The sequence below is a fragment of the Hyperoodon ampullatus genome, assembly GCF_949752795.1.
Source record: "Hyperoodon ampullatus genome assembly, chromosome: 8".
Classification (NCBI taxonomy): domain Eukaryota; kingdom Metazoa; phylum Chordata; class Mammalia; order Artiodactyla; family Ziphiidae; genus Hyperoodon; species Hyperoodon ampullatus.
Genome location: NC_136921.1, coordinates 21,857,547 through 21,879,314, shown reverse-complemented (window position 1 = coordinate 21,879,314; position 21,768 = coordinate 21,857,547). Strand labels below are relative to the sequence as shown.

The 21,768-nt window shown below is 48.3% G+C and overlaps 1 protein-coding gene across 1 annotated transcript in view; it reads left to right on the top strand.

The window, feature by feature from the left end:
- Positions 1-350: 350 nt before the first annotated feature.
- The window catches only part of SMARCAL1 (SNF2 related chromatin remodeling annealing helicase 1), a gene marked incomplete at its 5' end in the record, with an annotated part of 50,650 nt that continues 29,232 nt past the window's right edge, over positions 351-21,768 (top strand). The window contains 8 exons of the mRNA XM_079709888.1: positions 351-1,161; positions 1,964-2,014; positions 5,346-5,588; positions 7,940-7,990; positions 12,989-13,175; positions 16,747-16,897; positions 18,734-18,892; positions 20,623-20,688. Of these exons, the coding sequence (XP_079566014.1) occupies positions 351-1,161; positions 1,964-2,014; positions 5,346-5,588; positions 7,940-7,990; positions 12,989-13,175; positions 16,747-16,897; positions 18,734-18,892; positions 20,623-20,688 (1,719 nt within the window). The remainder of the gene's footprint in view (positions 1,162-1,963; positions 2,015-5,345; positions 5,589-7,939; positions 7,991-12,988; positions 13,176-16,746; positions 16,898-18,733; positions 18,893-20,622; positions 20,689-21,768) is intronic.

The window sequence follows — 21,768 nt, the reverse complement described above, 5'->3', positions numbered from 1 at the left end:
TATAACTTTTTGGGATCTGATAACTCATGTTGGCTGGTGGATGAGAGGGAGAAAAACATTGCAGTTGAAATACCTTTTTGGCTTTGGATTTGATCGACCTTGCTTATTTTTGTCAGAGTCATGGTTTTTGGCATATGCTGCCTACTATCTGTGTGGGTATGTGTTTAATTATAAAAGAAACTTTCATATATCCTTTGGCTCCTTGTGCATTTCCTGGGACAAAAGTGTTAAAATCAAGGTAAGCAAATACATACATTTAATGTTTATTTCAATATTGTTTTTCCTTTCTCAGCTTTTGCCAAGTTTCCAATTAAAGATTGACATTCCTGCATGAACATTTCCCTGTTAAAATGTCCTTGCCTCTTACAGAGGAACAGAGGAAAAAAATCGAAGAGAATCGGCAAAAGGCTCTGGCACGTAGAGCTGAGAAATTATTAGCAGAACAGCATCAGAACACACTCTCGAGCTCCTCCATTGCTGCCAAACCTTCCCAGTCCAAGCAGGGCCCTTCCAGACACCTCCACCAGGATCCTTCTAAGTCAGGGAGCCATGGTGTCGTTTTCAAGCAACAGAATCCCAGGAGTTCATCGGATGGTGATCAGAGACCTCAAAATTCCCACAGTTTTCAACTCAGCACCTCAGAGCAGGCAAAGGGGACATGGCAGAGGCAAGAAGAGATGCCCACAGCCTGCCCGAGCCACCGCCCGCCAAATCAAGTGACCCTCGCTGGGATCTCCCCTCCCTTGGCAAACAGTCCTCCAGCGGTCTCCAGCGAACAGCTCTGGGTTTATGGGTCAGAGGAAGGTCAGATTCAGGCTTCACACAAGACCAAATCGAAACCCTTTGTTAACACAACTCATGAGCCTTTGGCCAGAGCAAAGAATTTCCAGGAAACGGCAGCTTCTTCCTCTGGACAGCCTCCCAGGGATCCTGAATTAGAGGCCAGGATGGCAAGACCCTCCACCTCTGGGCAGAACGTTTCATGGAGTGTGATGCCCAGGACAGAAGAAAGACTACAACAGAAATCAGGGACCCCACTCCGCAAAGCAGCAGGCTCCCAGCAGGGAACATGCATAAAAATCGGTGATCGTTTCCAGGTGAAGATTGGATACAGCGAAGAGCTCATTGCAGTGTTTAAGAGTCTGCCCAGCAGACGTTACGGTAATGAGTCTTCCATCTAGTTCTTTCAGATGGTCTTTCCTACTTCTAGAGTCTCTCTCTTTTTTTTTTTTTTTTTTGCGGTACACGGGCCTCTCACTGTCGTGGCCTCTCCCATTGCGGAGCACAGGCTCCGGACGCGCAGGCTCAGCGGCCATGGCTCACGGGCCCAGCTGCTCCGCGGCATGTGGGATCTTCCCGGACCGGTGCATGAACCCATGTCCCCTGCATCGGCAGGTGGACTCTCAACCACTGCGCCACCAGGGGAGCCCTAGAGTCTCTTTAAATCTAACAGTTTCTCATAAATATGAAGAGAGTGCATTGGCACATTATGTCCATCCAGTTGTTAAAAATTTTCTGTTTTAGCTCATGTTTCCTTTTATAATAGACGTTCCTTCAAACAGCTGCCATGCTTGGGGGCTGCCACGTGGCCACATGGAGAATGGCTGAATAGTTCCCCTGCCAGGTGCTTTGTATGTCATGTAGCACTTAAGCCTAAAACAGTTTTTTGTGAGAAGTAGGTGTTATTTCCATTTTAAAGGCGATGGAACTGGCTCAGCCAGGTGACCTGGCATGCTCAGGTTGGTCCTCCCAGAAGGGCAGAGCCAAAGCGTTATCCTCATTTATATTTGGTGTTTGTCCTCTACGGGGATTTTGTACATCAGTAGGGGCTTTTCAGTCAACTGTTTTGAACTTAGCATTCATTCATTCATTTAACAAACCCTTATTGAATGTCCAAGTACAGCTCATACCAGCAGTCATCAGCCTTATTGTGGGCAAACCAGGTACTTCTGTTTCATTTCAGATCCTGCCACCAAGACGTGGAACTTCAGCATGACCGACTACGGTGCCCTGAGTAAGTAGGTGTGTGGTCCCCCGTCATGCAGGGGGACGCTGGTATTGAAAAGTTCCTCGAGTAGCAGATACAGTCTAGCTTGTGGTTCAGATGGCTTTTGGGACGCCATCCCAGTACTCTTCTTCCTTCTCCCCATGGCCAGCCTAATGAGGCAGGTCCTTGGGAGGAGGGCACCGGTCAAACTAACAAAAGCTAGCACTTACAGAACCTGCTCCATGCTACGCTGTTCTAAGCCCCTTATCTATGCTAACTCTTTCATTCCTTATAACAACCATTTTACAGATGGGAAAACTGAGGTCCAGAGAGGCTCTGTAACTAACATAGGGTCACACAGCCAATCGGTTGTACAACTGGGATTCAAACCCAAGCCACCTGACTTCAGAGTGTATGTGCCCACTGGACTTCAGGCTCCAGCCATGCCAGGCAGCTGTGCCGGCCCCGCTCCCAGGAATGGTAACAGTTCAGCAGACAACACAAACGCGAGAGTGCGGGGACCGGGTGTTACCCAAGCTGGCTCCAGCCTGTGTCATGTCTGGTGGTGGTCAGGGCCCCTGGGTGCTCACCACTTTGTCTTCTGAGATTTTGTTGACTCTCCTACACCAAGGTTTTTGTCACCTTGTCCTAGTGCCTGAAGCCTGCACCTCTGTTAGAGTCAGCCCTGAGTGTCCTCACCTCCCGTTCTACGCTTCCCTCCCAGCAGCCATTTCTGTGCCCTCTCTGTCCCCACCCAGTTCAAAAAGGGAAAAGCGGAGGATGCATGGTGAGGTTACTCCTCCACAGATTTGGGGCACGAGGTGGAATTCTCTGACATCATCAGTACAGCTGCTGGGGGTAATGGGACAGCTCCCTGCAGAACTTCCTGTTTCTCTCCTTGTCCTCTGCCTTTTGAAATGTTTGACACTAGGTTTGGGGGAGCTCGCTTTTCCCATTATTTTAATCCATTTATTAGGTGTTGAGGGGAGGAGACCCAGTGCTCTGGGTTAACATTGTAGGTCTTGATACCTGGTGCTGTGTTTTTGCTCATGTTAAACCAGTGATTTCCACTGTTATGAAGTTTTGTTTGTTTGTTTGTTTTTTTTTTGCGGTACACGGGCCTTTCACTGTTGTGGCCTCTCCCGTTGCGGAGCACAGGCTCCGGACGCGCAGACTCAGCGGCCATGGCCCACAGGCCCAGCTGCTCCGCGGCATGTGGGATCTTCCCGGACCGGGGCACGAACCCGTGTCCCCTGCATCGGCAGGCGGACTCTCAACCACTGCGCCACCAGGGAAGCCTTATGAAGTTTTTTTCATGTCATGTCAATTTTTTTTTCTTTTGATTTTCTTTTATATATGTATACAAAAGTAACCTACAGAGACTGTTTAAAAGTCTCTGTTTTGTCCTCTTTTTACTCCTGTCCTCTGACCACAATGCATGGTGACTCAGATGACTAATGCTTTTGCACATTCATGTAGGTTTTCTGTGCAGTATGGTTGTTTTTGGTAATGCTCCACGTATTTTTTTTTAACAGCTCATTGGGCACAAGATTCTGTCTGTAGCTTTCAGGTGAATTTTGCTGATGAGGAATTGTTGAGCTCGTCTGTATCCTTCTCAATGTTTTGCGTACTCAATCTGTTCTCTACCAAGATATACCTGGAACATTCTCCCAGCAACTATGGATTTGTGCCTTTACCCTTGTTTCTTAATTTTCGGATAGTTGATGATTGCTGTGTCATCTTAGTACATTATACTTTTTATTAATGCAACATATGAAGACTTTCAGTCTTCCTGTTATTTGTTTGGGTCCACCTCTGAATTTTGCCTTTTTAACCCTACCACACACTCACTGTAGGTCATGTGGAAAGTATGTCAATGTGCAAAGAGAAACCAGCCACCCTCCCCCACCCCCGTCTGTCCCCACTCACTTAACCACTGTCAGCATTTTAGTTTTGTTCCTTCCAGCCTTTTTTTCCTATGCATTAAGATATACAGTGTTTTCTATATGTAATGTAATCTGTACCTTGCCTTTTTCACTTAATGTTCCTGCATAAAGCACTTTTATTTTAATGGTGCATGTTAAACAGTTAATTCTGGGTGATGAAAATGTGCGTGTCCATTATTGAACCACTTCGACCTCCAAAAAACTGATTTCATACTTAATAGCGTCTTTTGTCTTTTCCAAAATTTCTTCCAAAAAACAAACAAACTAATAGCTATAAAACATTCTCCATTTTAAGAATGTGTGATAGGGACTTCCCTGGTGGTCCAGTGGTTAAGACTCCACCTTCCAATGCAGGGGGCACGGGTTCAATCCCTGGTCAGGGAGCTAAGATCCCACATGCTGCACTGCGCAACCAAAAAAAAGAATGTGTCGTATACTGGGTAAATCATTTTCTTTTTGTTTAATATTAATTTGCTCCTAGCTTCCCCAGTATCAAAGCTGTAAGGAACACCTTGGTCTATAAATTTTTGTTTTTTCAACTTGTGTTAGTTGAAATTGATTCCTAGAAGTTGAATCATTATGCTCACTTTTTAGGGCTCTTGCTGTATATTGCCAAATTGTTTTCCAAAAGGTTTTATTCCTATCTGATACCTATTTTTCTAATCCTGCAAGTTCGATAAGTTAAAAATGACTTTTTATTACTCTGATTGTTTGCGGAGTTGCACGTTTCTCCAAATGTCTATTAGTCATTTTCCCCCTTTTGAATTGGTTGCCTAACTTCTTATCTTATGTGGTCTTAGTATTTTTTTTTAAGTATGAGCTCTGTTCATATTTCTTGCAAATATCTTTATTCACTAGTTTTGCCTTTCATTTCAGTTTGTGTTTTTTGACAGTTTAGTTCTATGTCGTCAAATCTATTAATCTATAAAATGCCTCAGTAATAGAGAAAATAAGGGTCAACATTGTACGTCTGTGGCCTGATGATCCTGTGTCTCCTTCCTTGTCCTCTCAGCGGTGGACAGAATAGTGACCTGGGAACAGGGTTAAGGGGGTGATTTCTGGTATGTTGACTTCCTTCGGTGGCTTCTCTGACATGGCCACAGAAATTATCTGATAAGTTTACTCATCCTGGTGAGATCCCTGTCCCCCCTGTTCATTTCTGAATTCTAAGTTTTTAAAATTGGGAAACCTAAGGAATAGAAGAGTTACATTCAGGAAATCCTGAACTGCCTGAAGCCCCAATTAAAGCACACTTGCACACCTTCTGCATCTGACTACGCTTTTTCTCTCCTGCCCGCCCAGCGAACTTCCTCCTCACCCTGCTCCTGCCCTCCTCCTGTGCCTGCCTTAGCATTCCAGGGCCACGTAAAAGTCGCTCAGGTTGTCACCTCTGTCCTTTTCTTCTTCGGCAGTGAAAGCAGCCCAGCACCTCCAGGCTGTCACTCTGCAGCCTTTGGAAGTGGCTGAGGGCCACGTGGAGTCACCCTCTACCAGCAGCAGCAACCCTGCAGCCCAGACCTGCCTTCCTGTAGCTCCCTCCCTTGCCTTCGTCAAAGGGCAGTGCATACTCATCTCCCGGGCCCGCTTTGAGGCTGACATCAGCTATTCAGAAGACCTGATTGCGCTGTTTAAACAGATGGATTCCAGAAAATACGGCAAGTAGTTGGCCTCCGCCTGATTTCCGGGATGCAGAGTGGCCTGTGATCTCAGACTAGGGTGTTTTCCTCTCTTTAAATGTTCAGAAATAACTTTCTTGGTAGAGGCTTTCTAACCTTCTCCTTTTCCTGTAGAAAGACGCTCCCTAAATTGTTCCAGATTGTTGAACACATAGTGGGGCCTGCTTGGTCTTTAAAGGCCTCACAAAGAGAAGACTCCATCCCCAGTCACCTGGGCACCGTCTTCTTGGTAGAAGCAGGTCAGTTCCTGCTTCAGCCACTTAAACCCATTTAGTTTTATTTTGTCCTTAGTAGAGCTTGAAAAATAGGCATTTGCCATAAAACTAAATGCCTTTGGGTAGACTAAGCCAGTGGTTCTCAAACTTGAGCATGCCTCCGAACCACCTGGAGGGGTGGGTAAATCATAGGTTGCCGACCCCCATGCCCAGAATAAAAGCCGGTGCCTGGTTCCCACCCAGAGCTACTGATTTAATTGGCTTGAGGTGGGGCCTGCGCATTGGCGTTTAAAAAAAATCTTCAGGTGAGTCTAATAATCAGCCAGGATTGAAAACCACCAGCTAAAGCAAAGCAGTTTTGCTTTATTTTTTGTGAGGTTCTTCAAAAGCTGCCGCATCAGGATAAAGAGCAGAAGAATTCTGAACACCTGGGTTTCATTCTTAGCTTAGGCCGTGTTGTTTTACAAAACAGTGTGGCTTTTATGGATTTGTATTCCCATTCTTGAAATGGTTTTAGCTTTCCCTAGGCAAGCAGAAAGCAAACCTTTAAAACCTCCTGCCTTTGACACATTCCGTGCAGGCAGCATCATGGAGCAGGCCTCTGTGGAATGACTTGCTCAGTGAGCTTTCATCAAGGTCGGGGTTCCTTCAGGAGCGGGTGATGCTGGCTGTTGCATTTTTATCCCTTAGATGGAGAGAGTTTTGACTGGTGAGAGCAGGCTGGTGAGTAGGGTTTAGGCACAATGTGCAGGGCCCAGCCTCAGTCCAGAGAACATTGCCTCCCCTGGCCTCTCAGGTGTTCAGCTTCCGCTTGGGGTGGCCCTCAAAAGGCAAGTACCAATGACCTGTGTCTTCTGACCTGTGGCCTTTGAAATCACACTCCTGACATGCTCTGCTGTTTGGGGAGGAACGAGAACAGTGAAAATATTCACACCCAACCCTGCCCAGGCCCCTAGACATTAAAACACCATCACTGGATTTTTTTTTTTTTTTTTGGCCATAGCAGTTATTCACAGACTTTCCCATTTGCTGCCCTGCCACTGTCAGGATCAAGCTATTGTCAGAAAGGGTCTCCTGCACTATTCCCACATCAAGAGTAGTCGGTCTGCTTTTGGTCTTTCTGTCAGATTACACCTGGGCCACCTTGCTTCTTTCCTGAAGTGGACTCAAAGTATCCATGATGCCTTTTCCCTAACTGCCTTGCTTCTTCAATGACCAGACAGAGAAAAATTCATTTTTGCTGCCCAGAAAGCACTTAACTGAGTTGAAGCTTGCTTGATTTTCTCAGAAGGTCGATTGGTAGGAAAACCTAAGTAATTAGTCAGTGTTGGGTAGCCAGATGCTCACCCCTCTTAGTTAATATTATGTGTAGTTTATGCTACACCGTACTAATCAGAAGATGGAATAATAATAATAATTTATCATTGTTTACCTTTTCTTTGAGTGCATTGTTTGCCAGAAACTCTTTCATAAGCATTTTACATTTAAATTGTATGTAATGCTCACAAGAGCCCTGTGAGGCAGGGGCTATAGGATGCTCCTTTTTCAGATGTGGAACTGAGGCACAGGGAGTTTGCATAACTTGCCCAAAGTCACACATCCAGGAAGCGGCAGACCTGGGATTTGAACATAGACTGTTTAACCACACTGACCACATGTAGCTTGTTTTCCATGTACAAAATGGAGCTAATAACGGTGCCCAGCTTATAGCGTATTGAGGAACTGATGAGATGGTGCATATGAGTCTCTTGGCACTGTGCCTGGCTTAAGGTAAGCAGTGAATAAGTGCAAGCTACAATATTATCCCCACCTTGGAGATTCAGGGTGTTTCTGACTTGCTGGGCTGTCCCCAGTCCCGTGTCCCCGTAGCTCCCTTTATCACCACGCTTACAGCCCAGTGCTGTCTTCATGTCTGCTTGTCTTTCCTCCCCGAATTCTGTGAAAGCCTCGATTACTGGTACTCTCGATCTCTGTGTCCTCAGTGTGGGGCACAAGATCAGCCACATCACCCGAGGTTCCTGGGGGTTTGTGAAAGCAGGGAATGAATGAGTAAGTGTGGTGACATTGCAGGAGGGCAGGGTGTCATGTTTGCCTGTTTGTTTCTTGTCATTGCAGATGTCAAGACCAGGAAGTGGAACTTTCTCCTGGAAGAGTACAGTAAACTAAGTGAGCTGACCACCTTGCTGGTTTTATATCATGCTGTTGTTAAGCCTTAATTACGTGCCTTAAATTTAATGTATTTTGAAAGAATCACCTCCTTCCTCCCCTCCACCGTGGTAACTTCGCATGCTTGTGTACATGACTAGCAAAGGTGAAGTTGGTCTCGGGCAGCCATGTCCCTGGGCTCTGGGATGGCGGCTTTACAGCAGCCCAGGCAAATGCCGGGTCTCATCTTCTGTCAGGGTGAGGTGCTACTAGTCAAATTCTTGAGGCCTGTGAAACCTCACACCCATCATAGAAGTATTAGAAGTGAGGGTCTGTGGATTTTGGGAATCAGAGGCAAGCTAGGATTGCTGAGCTTAGATGGAAGCTACTTTAGATTCCCTCTAAGAACAGGCTCTCTCAGCTTACTTCTAGAACCAGATGGTCTGTGAAAGTTGGAGGGCCTTAGTGGTTACAGGCTTCATCATGGGCTGAGCTCTGCCAGAGGCAGAAGCCAAGGCCGGGGCACATCAGTGTATAATAGGCGCTTTGGAGTCTCACCAAGGGAAGGGCCTTGTGTACAGATGTAACTACAAGAAGGAGAAGCCAGTTTGGCCTTATCATTTTTCTTCTCTGCTCTGCTTGGGTGGGGCAGTGAATGCATTCCAGTATGCTAGAGAAAGGGGGTGGGGTGTGGTCATAGCTCAGCCTGTCCTGGAATACCAGTCTGTTACCCATCTTCCAGACTGTCGATATTCTGCAGTGAGTGTGCAGCCGGCACAATGGAGGTTCCTCCTGCCTGACCCCTGAGAACTTTCTGGTACCAGGGTTTGGCCAGGAGAGACATGCTCCAGCTCAGTGGGGCTGGGAGTGGGGATCCACCACATTGGCTGTCTTGCCCACCAGGCTAGGGCTTTAAAGAAGAGGGTCTCTTCCCTCTGTCTCCTTATGTGACTTACTATGTATGCAGCATCAGGTAGGTAATTCAATATTCTGGGTCCCATGTGTCCCTTCAGTAAAAAATGGGCTGTTTAATCCATATTTGCCCTACTGACAGAAATTAAATATAAGGGAAGAGCTTTTGATTCCTTGAGGAAAGACTTGCTGCAAACTCAAGGTTAAGTTTGAATAGGATGAGTTACTTAGTATCAGCAACCACTAGCTGAAGCAGGAAGGATGGCTGACGTTGATCTGAGACCCCTTGGCTGCTGCTATTTGGAACTCGTGACTTAGAGCAGATTATTTGGCCAAAGCTGAATTTTTGATGAGCGGTAGGAGTGAGTTTTTCCCTCTCACCCCTTTGTCTTTCAACCACAGAAAGACATATAAATATGTGAGCTATAAAGGCTTTGACTTTTATGGAGCAACAAAAAGCAGGATATTTACAGCCCTAGCAGATGAATGTAATGTTGAAAAACCATGACTTGCAACTTACGTAGCGTTATATGATGGTTCCAAGTCTTGAGGGCCATAGATTCCTTGAAACATCTGCTGAAAACAATGGATTCTTCACCCAGAAAAATGCACATAACAGCCACACATAAGATTTTGCCTTTGATATTAATAATTCCATGGGTGTAGAGTTAAGAATTCTAGAGTCAAGAGTTCATAGAATATAAGACTGATTCTCCCCATTTCATAGATTGGGAAACATTTGGACCCAGAGAAGGAAAACAGTTGTTTTCCTTGTCGGGAGCCTTGTTAGGGTCACAATGAAGTCTGACTAAAATTGCAATTTTGAGTTTGTGATGTGACCCACTAGGAAACTTAGAAGCCCAGGTCTACGAACTAAGAAGCTGAGGTGAAGAGGGGCTGCAGAACACTGCAGTTCCCAGTTTAGTTCCAACTCCACTGTTAACAGATTGTAAACCTGGGGAATTTGCACCTCTCTCCTCACCCCTAGGTCTCGTATGTGAAATCAGATTATTGGCCTGAGCTAGTGACCACGTGTGTATGAAACTGATTAAGAAGTGACGGTGAGAACTGAGTATGTGAGCGCTGACTGCTAACGTGGTGACTAGTCTCCAGGTCAGGCCAGTCGCAGAGCGATCCTCCTCCCTTTTTTCTTTTTCTTTTTCCTTTTTTTAAACATTATTATTAATTTATTTATTTATTTTTGCTGTGTTGGGTCTTCGTTTCTGTGCGAGGGCTTTCTCTAGTTGTGGCAAGCGGGGGCCACTCTTCATCGCGGTGCGCGGGCCTCTCACTATCGCGGCCTCTCTTGTTGCGGAGCACAGGCTCCAGACGCGCAGGCTCAGTAGTTGTGGCGCACAGGCCTAGTTGCTCTGCGGCATGTGGGATCCTCCCAGACCAGGGCTCGAACCCGTGTCCCCTGCATTAGCAGGCAGATTCTCAACCACTGCGCCACCAGGGAAGCCCCTCCTCCCTCTTTTCTAAGTGACTTGCTTCCTCGTGCCCACAGTGACGTTGGCATAAAGCCGTCTGTTTTCCCCCGACCTGTCACAGTCCAGAAGGGTTCTTCGTCCCCCTCAATGATCTTGTCAGCTGCTATTTGAAAACGTTAACATCTCTCTGCTGTGTGGCCCGGTAGCGTTCTGCCAGAGAGCTGTTTTACAGAAACACTTCTCTATGACTCATGAAGCCAGACTGCACATTCCTGTCGTCTTCCAGCACAGGGAAGGGATAGCAGTGAGTCGTCGTTGACAGCAAATAGAGGCTGCCCCAGAAACACACTCAGTTGACTGAACCAGCAGCATAGGATTTGGGGAGATAGTAGTCGATAGGAAACAGAGTAGAAAGTGGTTTTTTTTCCTCTTGAGTGGCTGAAAGGACATAATGCTTACAAAGCACTGTGTTTCTCAGCAGCCAGATCCTCAGCCCTTTCTTAGCTTTCATTAGGTATTTGAGTGCTGAAGATCACTAGGATTAAAATGAAAATGGGTTCTGAAAGCACATGGGGTGCTCAGTCTCTTGAAGTGTGCAGAAATCAGCACGCTCAGATTTAATTTGGAAGCATGCAGTGTATTGCTGCATCAATATGGACACTCTCTTTTATATTAAGCCATCAACCGTACCTGATTTCTTATCATGGTGATTCTATTCATGCAAACTGTTTCCAGAAATAACTGATACCTATATTTAGGGAAAGAGAGAGATGGATTTAAATATACTGAAAAGGCAAGGCAATTTAAGGTGGCAGTAGATGGCTCAGCCCTCCATATTCACATCAGTATTTCCAATTGCCAGCTGATGGTTATGGCAGAAGACTTTTGGAATACCTTGTGACCATTTGGAATAGAGAACTGACAACCTTAGAATTTCAAGTAATATCGGGTAGCAGTGAAATAGACACAAGTTCTCTATGTGATTCCTTCTCCTGGATTCCTGGAGAACTCAGTTAGCCCCTTGGTGGGTTACTATGACTATCTCAGGGTGCCCCGAAAAGGTAAAAGATAAAGAGAAATCAAGGATCTGTAAACAATGGTCACTCTCGTAACTCTTCTAATTAGATTTTTCAAAGGAAATGTTGAAAGGGAAGAACATCTTGAAAGCTACAACTGTAGGACAGCAGGCTGTGATTAGAAGTTTAACGCTAATTCTACGACCAGGGATTTCTAGGTCTATCCTCTTTTCTCTAACTTTTTAATTTTTAACTTGTCTTCTCCTGCCGTCCCCCGCCCCCCAGAATTATGTTTTATTTATATCTCTGTTTTTTTTCTTCTTTTTCTGTTTCTCTATTGAATAAAGGGCTTTTTTATTCCCTCTTAATTTTAAAATCAGGTGAAGCTAAATTCCTTCAAAAAGAAAAATCAGTGAAATTGATTTTCTTTTATTTCCATGTAGATCCAATTTATTTCCATGTAGATTCTTTTATTTCCATGTAGATCCTGCTTCAGCTAGTGGTTGCTGATACTAAATAACTCATCATATTCAGACTTAACCTTGAGTTTGCAGCAAGTCTTTCCTCAAGGAATCAAAACATTTCCCACCTGGGTTAAAGACTCTGACTAGAAGAGATTTCTCCATCCATTATATTGGGGTCTGGAACCAGCACACATGGAAGGAAAGTAAAGACCCCTAAATATAAGCTTTAATTGAAAGAGAGTCATGGTCACCCTTAGTAGTAGTTTAGACTCTAAGCTTAGCAGGGGTTGGTAAACTTTTTTTGTAAAGGGCCAGATAGTAAACATTTTAGGTTCATGGGCCATGCCGTCTCTGTCCCAGTGACTCAGGTCCACCATTATGGCATGAAAGCAGTAAACGACAGTCCATAAACAAATAGGCACCACTGTGTTCCAGTGAAACTTTATTTACCAGAACAAGTAATAGACTGATTTGCCAAAAGGCCTTAGCTTGCCAGTACCTGTAAAACTCACCTCTCTCAAGAGAAGCTGCTTATTCTCTTATGGAAAAGGTCAAAAGTGTGCAGGGCCATGTGCATTGTTGTCAGTTGGTGGCCTTTGCGTGGACTCTGCCCTTTGTTGTTGTTTGTAAATAGCACTACTGTCCTACTGATCTTTCTTGGAAATACCTAACAGCTTCTCTGCATAGACCACAGTGCTTCCTTGCCTGTTGACAGCATATAGCTTAAAGTTCTCCATCTTCTCAAACATTGAAACCAAAATAAAACATAAGGAGAATGGAAACAGGACAAGATTTATTCATTTTAGGCCTTGCTTTTCCTGGACTGATTTTTGAAGAATATGGGTCCTTATTTATTGAATGGGAATACTAAGATACTTTTTTAAATGACTTGAGGTTAAAAATAGATCGGTCGCAAGAACACTTTAGTTCCTTCCGGTGTTTGTGTGGTGCCATGAAGATCAATTTTGCATTAATGAGTGCCCTCTTGTTTGCAGACACTAGGAATGGAGAGGGAAAACTGGTTCTCTGCCATGCATCTGTCTGCACCCAGTTTTTCTCTCCAGTTACTTTTCGGAGGAGATGGCATGCAGCAGAATTCCAGCCATTGAACTTTGTATCTCAAAGCCCCTTCTTTTTCCCCCAGAAATCCCCCAGAAATTAACACTCCAATTCACACACCTCTGTTCTGCTTTCTAGTGGAAAGGGTGCGCTGCCTTCCACAAGTTCAGCTGGACCCTCTGCCCAAGACCCTCACCCTGGCTTTCGCCGCTCAGCTCCAGAAGACGTCTCTGTGTCCCGTGGCAGACATCCCTGAGGCAGACCTGTCCAAAGTGGATTCCAAGCTGGTGTCGAGCCTGCTGCCCTTTCAGAGAGTTGGAGTCAAGTAGGTTCTTCATCCGTCTTCCTCTTGCTCTCTCCTGCTCAGACTGATCACTCACCACGGACTGGCTTCAGATGCTCCCTCTTTCATGAATGCCCCTCTTTCACAGCCGTCTAGAAGCATCTGGGTGTTAGCATTAAACAGCCCAGGTGTGCTGTCACCAAAGCCTGATTGTAACCACTGATTTCAAATTCCATAAGTTAATGAGGACTCTGTATTGCAAGTGTGCAGAAACCCAACTCAAAGTAGTGTAAGAAAAGAGATTTCTCATTGCATGTAATAGGAAGCCCGGGGTCTCTAAAGAGCTCATCAGGACTCTGTACCCCTCTCATCTCTGCTTTCTTCTTAGTTTGCTTTGTTCTCAGCCAGGTGCTCCTCAAGTGTGGCAGCAGGGGCAGCCAGGGGCTTCCGTGTTGCACCCATCGGTTCTGCAGCCCAGCGGAAGCGCCTCTTTTCTAGTGGGTCCCACACTGAAATATCTGAAATTTGGTGCTGATGCTTGAACTGGTCGGTCACTGTGTCCTGGGGGGCTCGAAGGTCTTACTGGTGAGACCAGGTGACAGGCCCATCCCTGGAGCGAAAGGGTAGGGGCTGCCTCACCCCAATTACTTGGACTGAGAGTGTAAGGTGGTCGTTTTCCAAAAGAAAGTGCTCTTATTATATTGATAGAAAGAAAAAAGATAAGCCCGTGTCCTGACCTGTCCCTTTTTCCGGAGTTTCTTAGGAGAAACAAAACGACAGGTTTGCCCCAGAATTTGCCTTCTAGTAGAAAGATGGGAGGTGGAGGAGAGGGCAGAGGCTCCGTGTAGAAATAATAAGAGCTCGATCTGATGTCAGGTGGTGTGGTTAGAGATAGAGCCCCATGCAAAGGCAGGACCTACATTGTCAATGGACATGGCCCACGAAGGCAGCCTGCCCGCGTGCAGCCCACTTGTGGTGTTTTGGTTAAAGCTTGGCTGCTGTCTCTGTAGGATTTTGTTCTCCGGGTGCAGTTTGGGCACAGTGGGACCTCACTGCATCCCCACGGTCCCAGCCCTGCCCACACCCTTTTCTTCCTTTGCCTTCCAGCTGCCATCTCTCTTAGATAACACTTTGCTGTTTCTTTCATCTGTTGAGATGTCCTTTGGGCCTTGTTTTACCCAGGCTCAAGGTGGGTTTTCCCTTTCATCTTTCTTCCTCCGTCTCCTTCATTAATGCTGAGAGAGGTTGCCCACCCCCAGCTCCTGGGCAGCCCCCGTCTTCAGAATCCAGGTTCTTCATGGCTCCCCTGGAGATCCTTGGGCACATGCGGTGCACGCTGGGAGGTGGTGGGTGCGAGGCACCCCAGGGTATGTACATCAGAGCCAGAGCACAGCCAGCTGTTTCTATCTTTTTCTCTATGGCTCTGAAACTGCTAATGGTACTTGCAGCCTTTCTTCAAAACTTTGCATTAATTCCAGATTTTAACTTTCATTCCCTGAAGTGGAGGAGTTTGGTATTAAGGGAAGGGCTGTCAATTCCATGTTTTTGTTTTGCTTTTTTATGTAAGTACTACAACTGGAAACTCATTTAAATATACGGAGCAAAATCTCTTAGATAGATGTCAGCCTGCTCTAATATCTAAACGGTTCCTTTTAATAGAGGAGTGAGTTGAGACCAAGGAAGACAGTCCTCTGTCTAAAGCTGCTCAGTGTCCAAAAGTGGAATTGGGGCTGAAATCCTATCTTCTGATGATGAGTGCAGCGTTTTTTGTGTAATACCAAACTACTGCATTCAGCTGTGTGATTGTCTCTCTATTATCCAGGTGACATCTTTGTTCTCAGTTGTGATCACTTTGTTCCTTAGTTGGACTACCTCGAGGCAGAGTAAAAGGAAAGGCTATGAAATTCAAGGGTCTGTTCTGCTTTGGGAATGACCAGGCGGAGGAAGCCGTGCAGACGTTGTAAATGGTTGCGACACCTCGGAGTCTGAAACAAAAGGCCCTCCCTGGTTTGTTGCATAGGTGCCCCTGGCCATCCTGACCACCAGTTTTGTAAATCAGAAAGTAATGTAAAAAAATAAGTCTTTTATACTTGTCTCTCTGCACGTGTCTGTCTGAGTTGATCCCGGAAATGGTCCGGAAGATTTCACCAAGGTCGGCCTGACAAGGGGAGGGTGGGCTCCCTTCCCCCTCATTGCAGGGGTCTGGTGGCCACGGCAAAGGGGAAGGGGAGGAGGCACCACCTCTCACCGGGTGGGCCGTGTGGCAGCTGGAAGGACAGAGAAGTGCCGGGACCACGACAGGACGCTCGTTGTCTGCTGAGCCTGGGTGTCCTGGGCTCACGCCCCCCCGCAGACCCGCTGCTCACTTTCCCATCTTCGTTGGGCACTGGCTTCTGAAGGGCGGAAACGCCGTTTCCAGGCAATTCAGAAAGGCCGTGTGCAGCCCGGAGTTCTTGTGGGCCATGGCGGCTGCTGGTCAGAAGAGGGGCCGTTCTCTGTCTTTTCTGGGTGAGAAGGAAAGGGGAAGAGCTAGTCGACTGGCTTATTATCAGGTTCCTGAGCCAGTGATCCGTTCTTCGGGAATTCCGACGAAAGAGGAGTTGTGTTTGCAGCAGGAGACCAGGCATCTGGCACTGGGGACCCTTTTAGCTTTTCTCTGATTCATATGCCAGTCAAGCAAGTCACCATCACTGTTTGTGTCTTGGTGATTTTTCTCCTTTGGGGGAATAGTTGTTATAAGGGAAGCACTTCCCCAGCACTTACGACGGCACCAAGCGCTGTTTTAAGTGCTTTAAACATCCCGAGCCCCCGTAACACTCTCTGGGGAAGACCTCGTCGTTACTCCACGTGACAGCGGAGGCGCGAGGAGGTCAGATAACTTGCGTAAAGGCACAAGGCTCCCAGGTGGTGGAATTGGGATTCCAGCCCAGGCCAGGCGGGCTCCGAAGGAGTAGAATAATAATTCCGTGCTTTATTCACAAACTGTAAGCAAGGGCTGCTGCCCTGGAGGGCTTGGGGGCCCTGGAGGCTGCTAGGTAATGAGACCCGTGGCTGAGGTCGGTGCTCCTCTTAGACAGACACTCTTGCTCCATCCTTCTCTCTGGCCATCCTCCTGTTCTCCAGCATTTTCTGTCTTTGCCAGCTTTATGCGTACAGAGTCCTCTCTGATCTTGAGAAAGCCATTTTTCCACCCCACCGTCTCTTCTTTCTTCCCTTCCCGGCAGATCCCTCATGTGACAAGCATGCCCCTCCCAGCCCCCCGTTAGGGACTGTTTCCCACGCTCTTCCTTTATATCCCCTGGGCCTCGCCTGCGCCGGGCAGAGGGTGACTCCTCTTACTGGAAACTCCCTCCCTCGGCTTCCACGACCTAATTGTCTTCTAGAGCTGCTCCCTCCCCTTTGACTACATTTGTCCCTGTTTGTAGTCTTTCCTTGGTTATTATTACGCTGCCCCCTGTTTGGCCCGTGGCTTCCCTCCCGGTGGAGCAGGTCTCTTGCGAGCCGGTGGCCCACACCGAGCAGCCGTGTGGCTTCACGCGGCGGCTCGATGGCGGGTTAACCGACGCCCTGGGAAGCGCGCCGTGTGCTCTGTCCTGACCGTGTCTGCTTTCAGTTTTGCCATAGCGAAAAGAGGCCGCCTGCTGCTCGCTGATGACATGGGCCTGGGGAAGACCATCCAAGCCATCTGCATAGCCGCCTATTACCGGAAGGAGTGGCCGCTCCTGGTGGTGGTACCGTCCTCCGTGCGCTTCACCTGGGAGCAGGTCAGCTCTCCTGGTGCCGTGATTTTAACGAGGAAGGCTTTCCTCAGAGTCAGAGTCATCAAACGACAGTTTGGGGACAGGACCTGGGGAGCTCGAAAGATCTGTCTCAGCTGGAGGAGGAAGGGAGCCTGCTGAGGCCAGGCTCCTGGTTTTCTGGGTTTGAATCAGGCTAGGCCTTTAGGGAGGAAGGGCAAGGCCTTACCAAGCTCAGACTTGCTTCCGTCTGTCAGTAGACGCTTCCTGAGCACCTCCGGTGCCCCTGCGAAGAACACCTTTCACCTCTACCCCACAAGTTTCAGAATAGTTTTACTTCCTTTATTTCCCTTAATCCTTAAACAGCCGTGTGCAGCAGACACAAGATATTAACCCCATTGACAGATGAGAAAACTGCCTCTCCAAGAGGTTAATCGCCATGCTTGCTGCTAGCTGCTAGCGAGGAACCGTTCCGGGGCCTTGAGGTCGCACCTCCTGACTTTGGGCTTGGGGCCCACACCAGTAGCAGGTGGTGTGGGCACAATGTTCATAGTCTACCGGGCACCTTTATGGCAGAAAAACCTGACATGACCATTGTATTATCACTCAGCTATGAGCTTTGTCTCCCGTAAATCCAGGGGTCAGAGTGGTCCCATGAAATGAATAAAACTCTACTTAAGCAAACTTGGTGAGGATGGAAGACATGGTTCATCATCCGTAGCTTTTCCCAGCTTCGTGCTGCTCGAGGTGGCTGTCAGCTTCCTCGTGCCGAGGCTGTTACTAAGCCCCCGTGAGCTGCTCCTGGGGAAGAGGCAGCTCTGCCTGCAGCCAGGGGGCCTGACGCCCAGACATGCCCTTCCAACCCAGGAGAAAGCAAGCCTTAAGAAAAGTGCATATCGAAAGAGTACCCCCTCTCTTCTTGTCCTTGTGATCTGAATTGTGCCAGAGCCTCTAGGAACTAACAGTTCAAAACACGTTAGATTCCCACAGCACCCTCGGAAATTCTAGGGAAGGATAGATGGTCAGAGGCTTATAAGCAGGACAGAGCCTGGCCTAGTGCTCCCGGAATCAGAATGGTGTCAGCCCAGGCTCACTGGGAGCACCCAGACCCCGGCCAATGACAGAGGCTCCTGGTGGCTGTCCACTGGCTCCAGGTACTGGCTTTGGCTAGAGATGGAGAGACTTCTGGGGAAAGCAGGTGCCTTTGTAGGAAGCACCGAACATTTTCATCATCATCAGCGCTTCTGGTGTACCAGGCTCTGCTAAATACTCCTTTATAAAATTCCTCTTAAAAAGAGTTGCTGGGCTTCCGTGGTGGCGCAGTGGTTGAAAGTCTGCCTGCGGATACAGGGGACACGGGTTCGTGCCCCGGTCCAGGAAGATCCCACATGCCGCGGAGTGGCTGGGCCCGTGAGCCATGGCCGCTGAGCCTGCGCGTCCGGAGCCTGTGCTCCGCAACGGGCGAGGCCACAACAGTGAGAGGCCTGCGTACCGCAAAAAAAAAAAGAGTTGCGTTCTTTCCTCGCAGAAACTTGTCATCTAGCTAGAGGTCACAGAAGTGGAATCCACAGACACCCCAAAGCGACTGCTAACAAGGGCTTGCTTACCGAGGAGGGAAGTGTCCCATTAGTGGAAAGCAAAGGGGTGTGGGTGGGTGGGAGGAACAGGGAGGCGACGGTCGTTCGTGGGGACAAGGTTATGCTGAATGCAGGAGGGCAGGGAGGGGAAGAGACCGAGTTTGTCCTCAGGGAGCGTTAATGTTGGTCCACGTGGAGAGAGGCGGTGGGTGGGTTAGCGGGGCCACGGCTGGCAGCTGCCAGGCTGGATCACCACTTGGGCTTTGTTCTCTCCTGTCACCCCCAGGCCTTCCGTCAATGGCTGCCGTCTCTGAGCCCAGACCACATCAACGTCGTGGTGACAGGGAAGGACCGCCTGACAGCTGGCTTGGTCAACATTGTCAGTTTTGATCTCCTGAGCAAGTTAGAAAAGCAGCTAAAACCCCCTTTTAGAGTTGTCATCATTGTAAGTGACTTGGCAGAGTCTTTAAGTACTTTATCTCTGGGGAAACTTTCTGCTTGGAAGCTCCAAGAATGTCCATATCTGTAATCTCTTGGAGCCTCGCTAGGTTTCTAGGAGAATAGAAATCACTGGCTTTATTTTGTAGGGAAGTGATCTTTCATTTCTCTCAAATAGCGGTTCTCGACCTTGGCTACGTATTAGGATCTTCTGGGGCAGGGGCGGCCGCTTTTTGAAAAATTGTGGTTTACTAGGTCTGTGCTGGGGGTTTCTAGCCCACCTCTCCCCATGGGGGGCCATGATGGAGGCGAGCATGTGAACCCCCGACAGCCCAGGGCTCCGGGAGCTACAGCCTGGACAGCATGGGCCTGTGCCTCCATCTGGTGCCCTCCTGTCGGCGTGACTCAGATGAGCAGTTCAAACAGTTAATAGATTTTCTTCCAGGTGATATAAAGAAGCTCCCTTCCTACCAAAAAAAAAAAAAAGCACTTTTTACCCTAGTTGTTTTTTTTTAAAGGAGGCTTTAGAGTTTAGAGTCCTGCTCCCAGATGTGATGGTACATCTTTTAGCTGCCGCTTTCCTTCTTCTAACTCCTTTCATACTCCAGAAGGAAAGTCTCGAGAGACTGGCTTCCAGCCTCCTCTGTCAGTACTCAGCGTATCTACATGGCTCACAAATACAGCCCTGAAAACGTGTGAGTCTCTCCCGTCCCCACTCCCATCCGGCCAGCTACCACCCCCAGTCCAGGTGACAGACATCCCGGGGCGAAGCCTGCGGTGGATGGTTTCCAGGGGAAGCTTATCCTCGCTTTTCCTCTTGGCAGAACAGGGAAACCCAGTGCCTCCGGGTAACACGAAAGGTTTTTTATTCAAACGTGTGACTTGGAAAAGCCAATGGTGTTTTCCTCCTCTAAAAATAGGACTCTCTACCTACAGTGGCCTCCCAGATCTTGCTGCTCATCTTGTCTAGTGCTCATCTCATCTAGAAGGAGCGAAAGAAAGGGCTTTTAGAAAACTCTTTGAGGACCTCTGAGTCACTCACGTCAACAAGACCGCAGTGGGGACTCCGCCTCGGGTTTCCCGGCAGCGGGCTCACTGCGAGGGAGGTGCCTTCGTCTACTGGGTCAGCTAGCCAGAGGCCGCAGGCAGCTCTGGGCCCTGCCCAGGGTTGTGTGCTGCGGGTGTGGAGGGAACGGTCAGCCCCTGGTCTCTGGGGAGCCGCAGTCCAGTAAGACAGACGGACACACACTCAGATCATTACAGTCTGTTCCAGGGCCTTTGGAGATGGGGGAGCCAGAGCCTGTGGGAGCTCAGGGAAGCGGGGGAGAAGGTACAGGCTGGGCTGCGGAGCCTTGAGCCAGCTCGGGGCACACACGGGTCCTCAGCACACGGCATTAGTGCTGTGCAGGGGGGGCGGTGCAATCTTACAAGCCAGCAGAGCACCTTTCAGGGGTTTTTCCCATGCCACGTGCGAGGTGGGCAGGACAGGGGAGTCGCCAGCCCCACTTTGCAAGTGGAAAACTGTCCCTGAGAGATGAAGTGACTCGCTCACAATGTCATAGAGAAGAGGCCCCAGAGCCTGATCCTTGCCCAGGCCCCCAGCCGTCTCCTTGAAGGAGAAAGCACTAAGAGAGGCAGCCTCAGTGCGACGCCGTGCCAGGGTCAAGCTTGACGTGGGCTCGCTCTCCGTCTGCTCAGGATTTGACCTCGTTCACTTACGTGACTGTTTCTTTTCAGGATGAATCTCACTTCCTCAAAAACATTAAGACTGCCCGCTGTCGTACAGCTGTGCCCGTCCTCAAGGTGAGTGCTGCTGAGGACAGACTTGGTGCCTGAGCCCACTCGGCACTGAGGTCTGCTGTATTTTGCTCGGGCTGGACTGGTGTCCAAGGGGATCAGGGGCCACAAGTCCAGGGCTGCAGGCCGTGGATGTGACTTAGCATTGACTCAGGGCACCTCTACTTAGGACTTGGGTACCAGATTCGTTTTTCTTCCTAACATCCTGCTGAGGAACTAGTGGTCACTCTCAAAGATGAAGACCTGTTGAAGAACACAGGTCAGGTTGGAACTCACTCTGGACTGTCCTCGGGCTCCTCCTGGACAAGGCAGAGGGACAGCCTCCAGCAGCGGGTCCTCTAAACAGCCCAGGAGGAACTGCCTGTCTTCTACGTGGCTTGCGGGGCAAACCTCTCATGGTGCAGACTCAGAACCAGGCCGTGGGCATCAGCAAGACGCGCCACAAAGCTGAGACCTGCTTTATAAGTAAGATGATACCCTTTTCTGGGGCTGCCCTAAGGCTGTTTTGTTAGCAGGAAGGTCAGCCGTCCACATCCTTTTCTGGGGTGGTCTAACATATGCTGAGCCTTTGGCTGCTTGAGTCCTGGTTTCAGAGCAGAAGGGGTGTGGGTGTGGGGGGGTGTGTGTGTGTGTGTGTGTGTGTGTGTGTACAGTGCAGCTTTGAATCTTTATCCAAAGGCATTGTATTCTGACCTGCAGTATAAGCCCCATGCTTTGTGTGGTACACACTTCGGTGTCTATATTTTGTGTCCCAGCCCCTCCATCCCCAACAGAGGGAAGGCCCCCAAATTTCCTTCCATCTATTTGGGATGAGCTTTTTCCTACTTCAGGGAAAAAAGTTGTACAATTAGAAAAGTAGTCTTTTCTCTCATAACAAGGTAGAAATACCTCACAGGTGACTTTGGGGGAATCTCCTTTGGTTTGTATGAACTGAGCAAACGAAAGCGCATGTTTATCTTGGGCTCTAGTAAAGTGGCCTTTGGGTTGCACCTGATTTTAAAACTGCAGCTTTTATTGCTTAAAAGGAGCTTTAAGTTGTACCTAAGCTAGGGAAAACAAATATGCTGAATGTTGGTGAAACTTAAT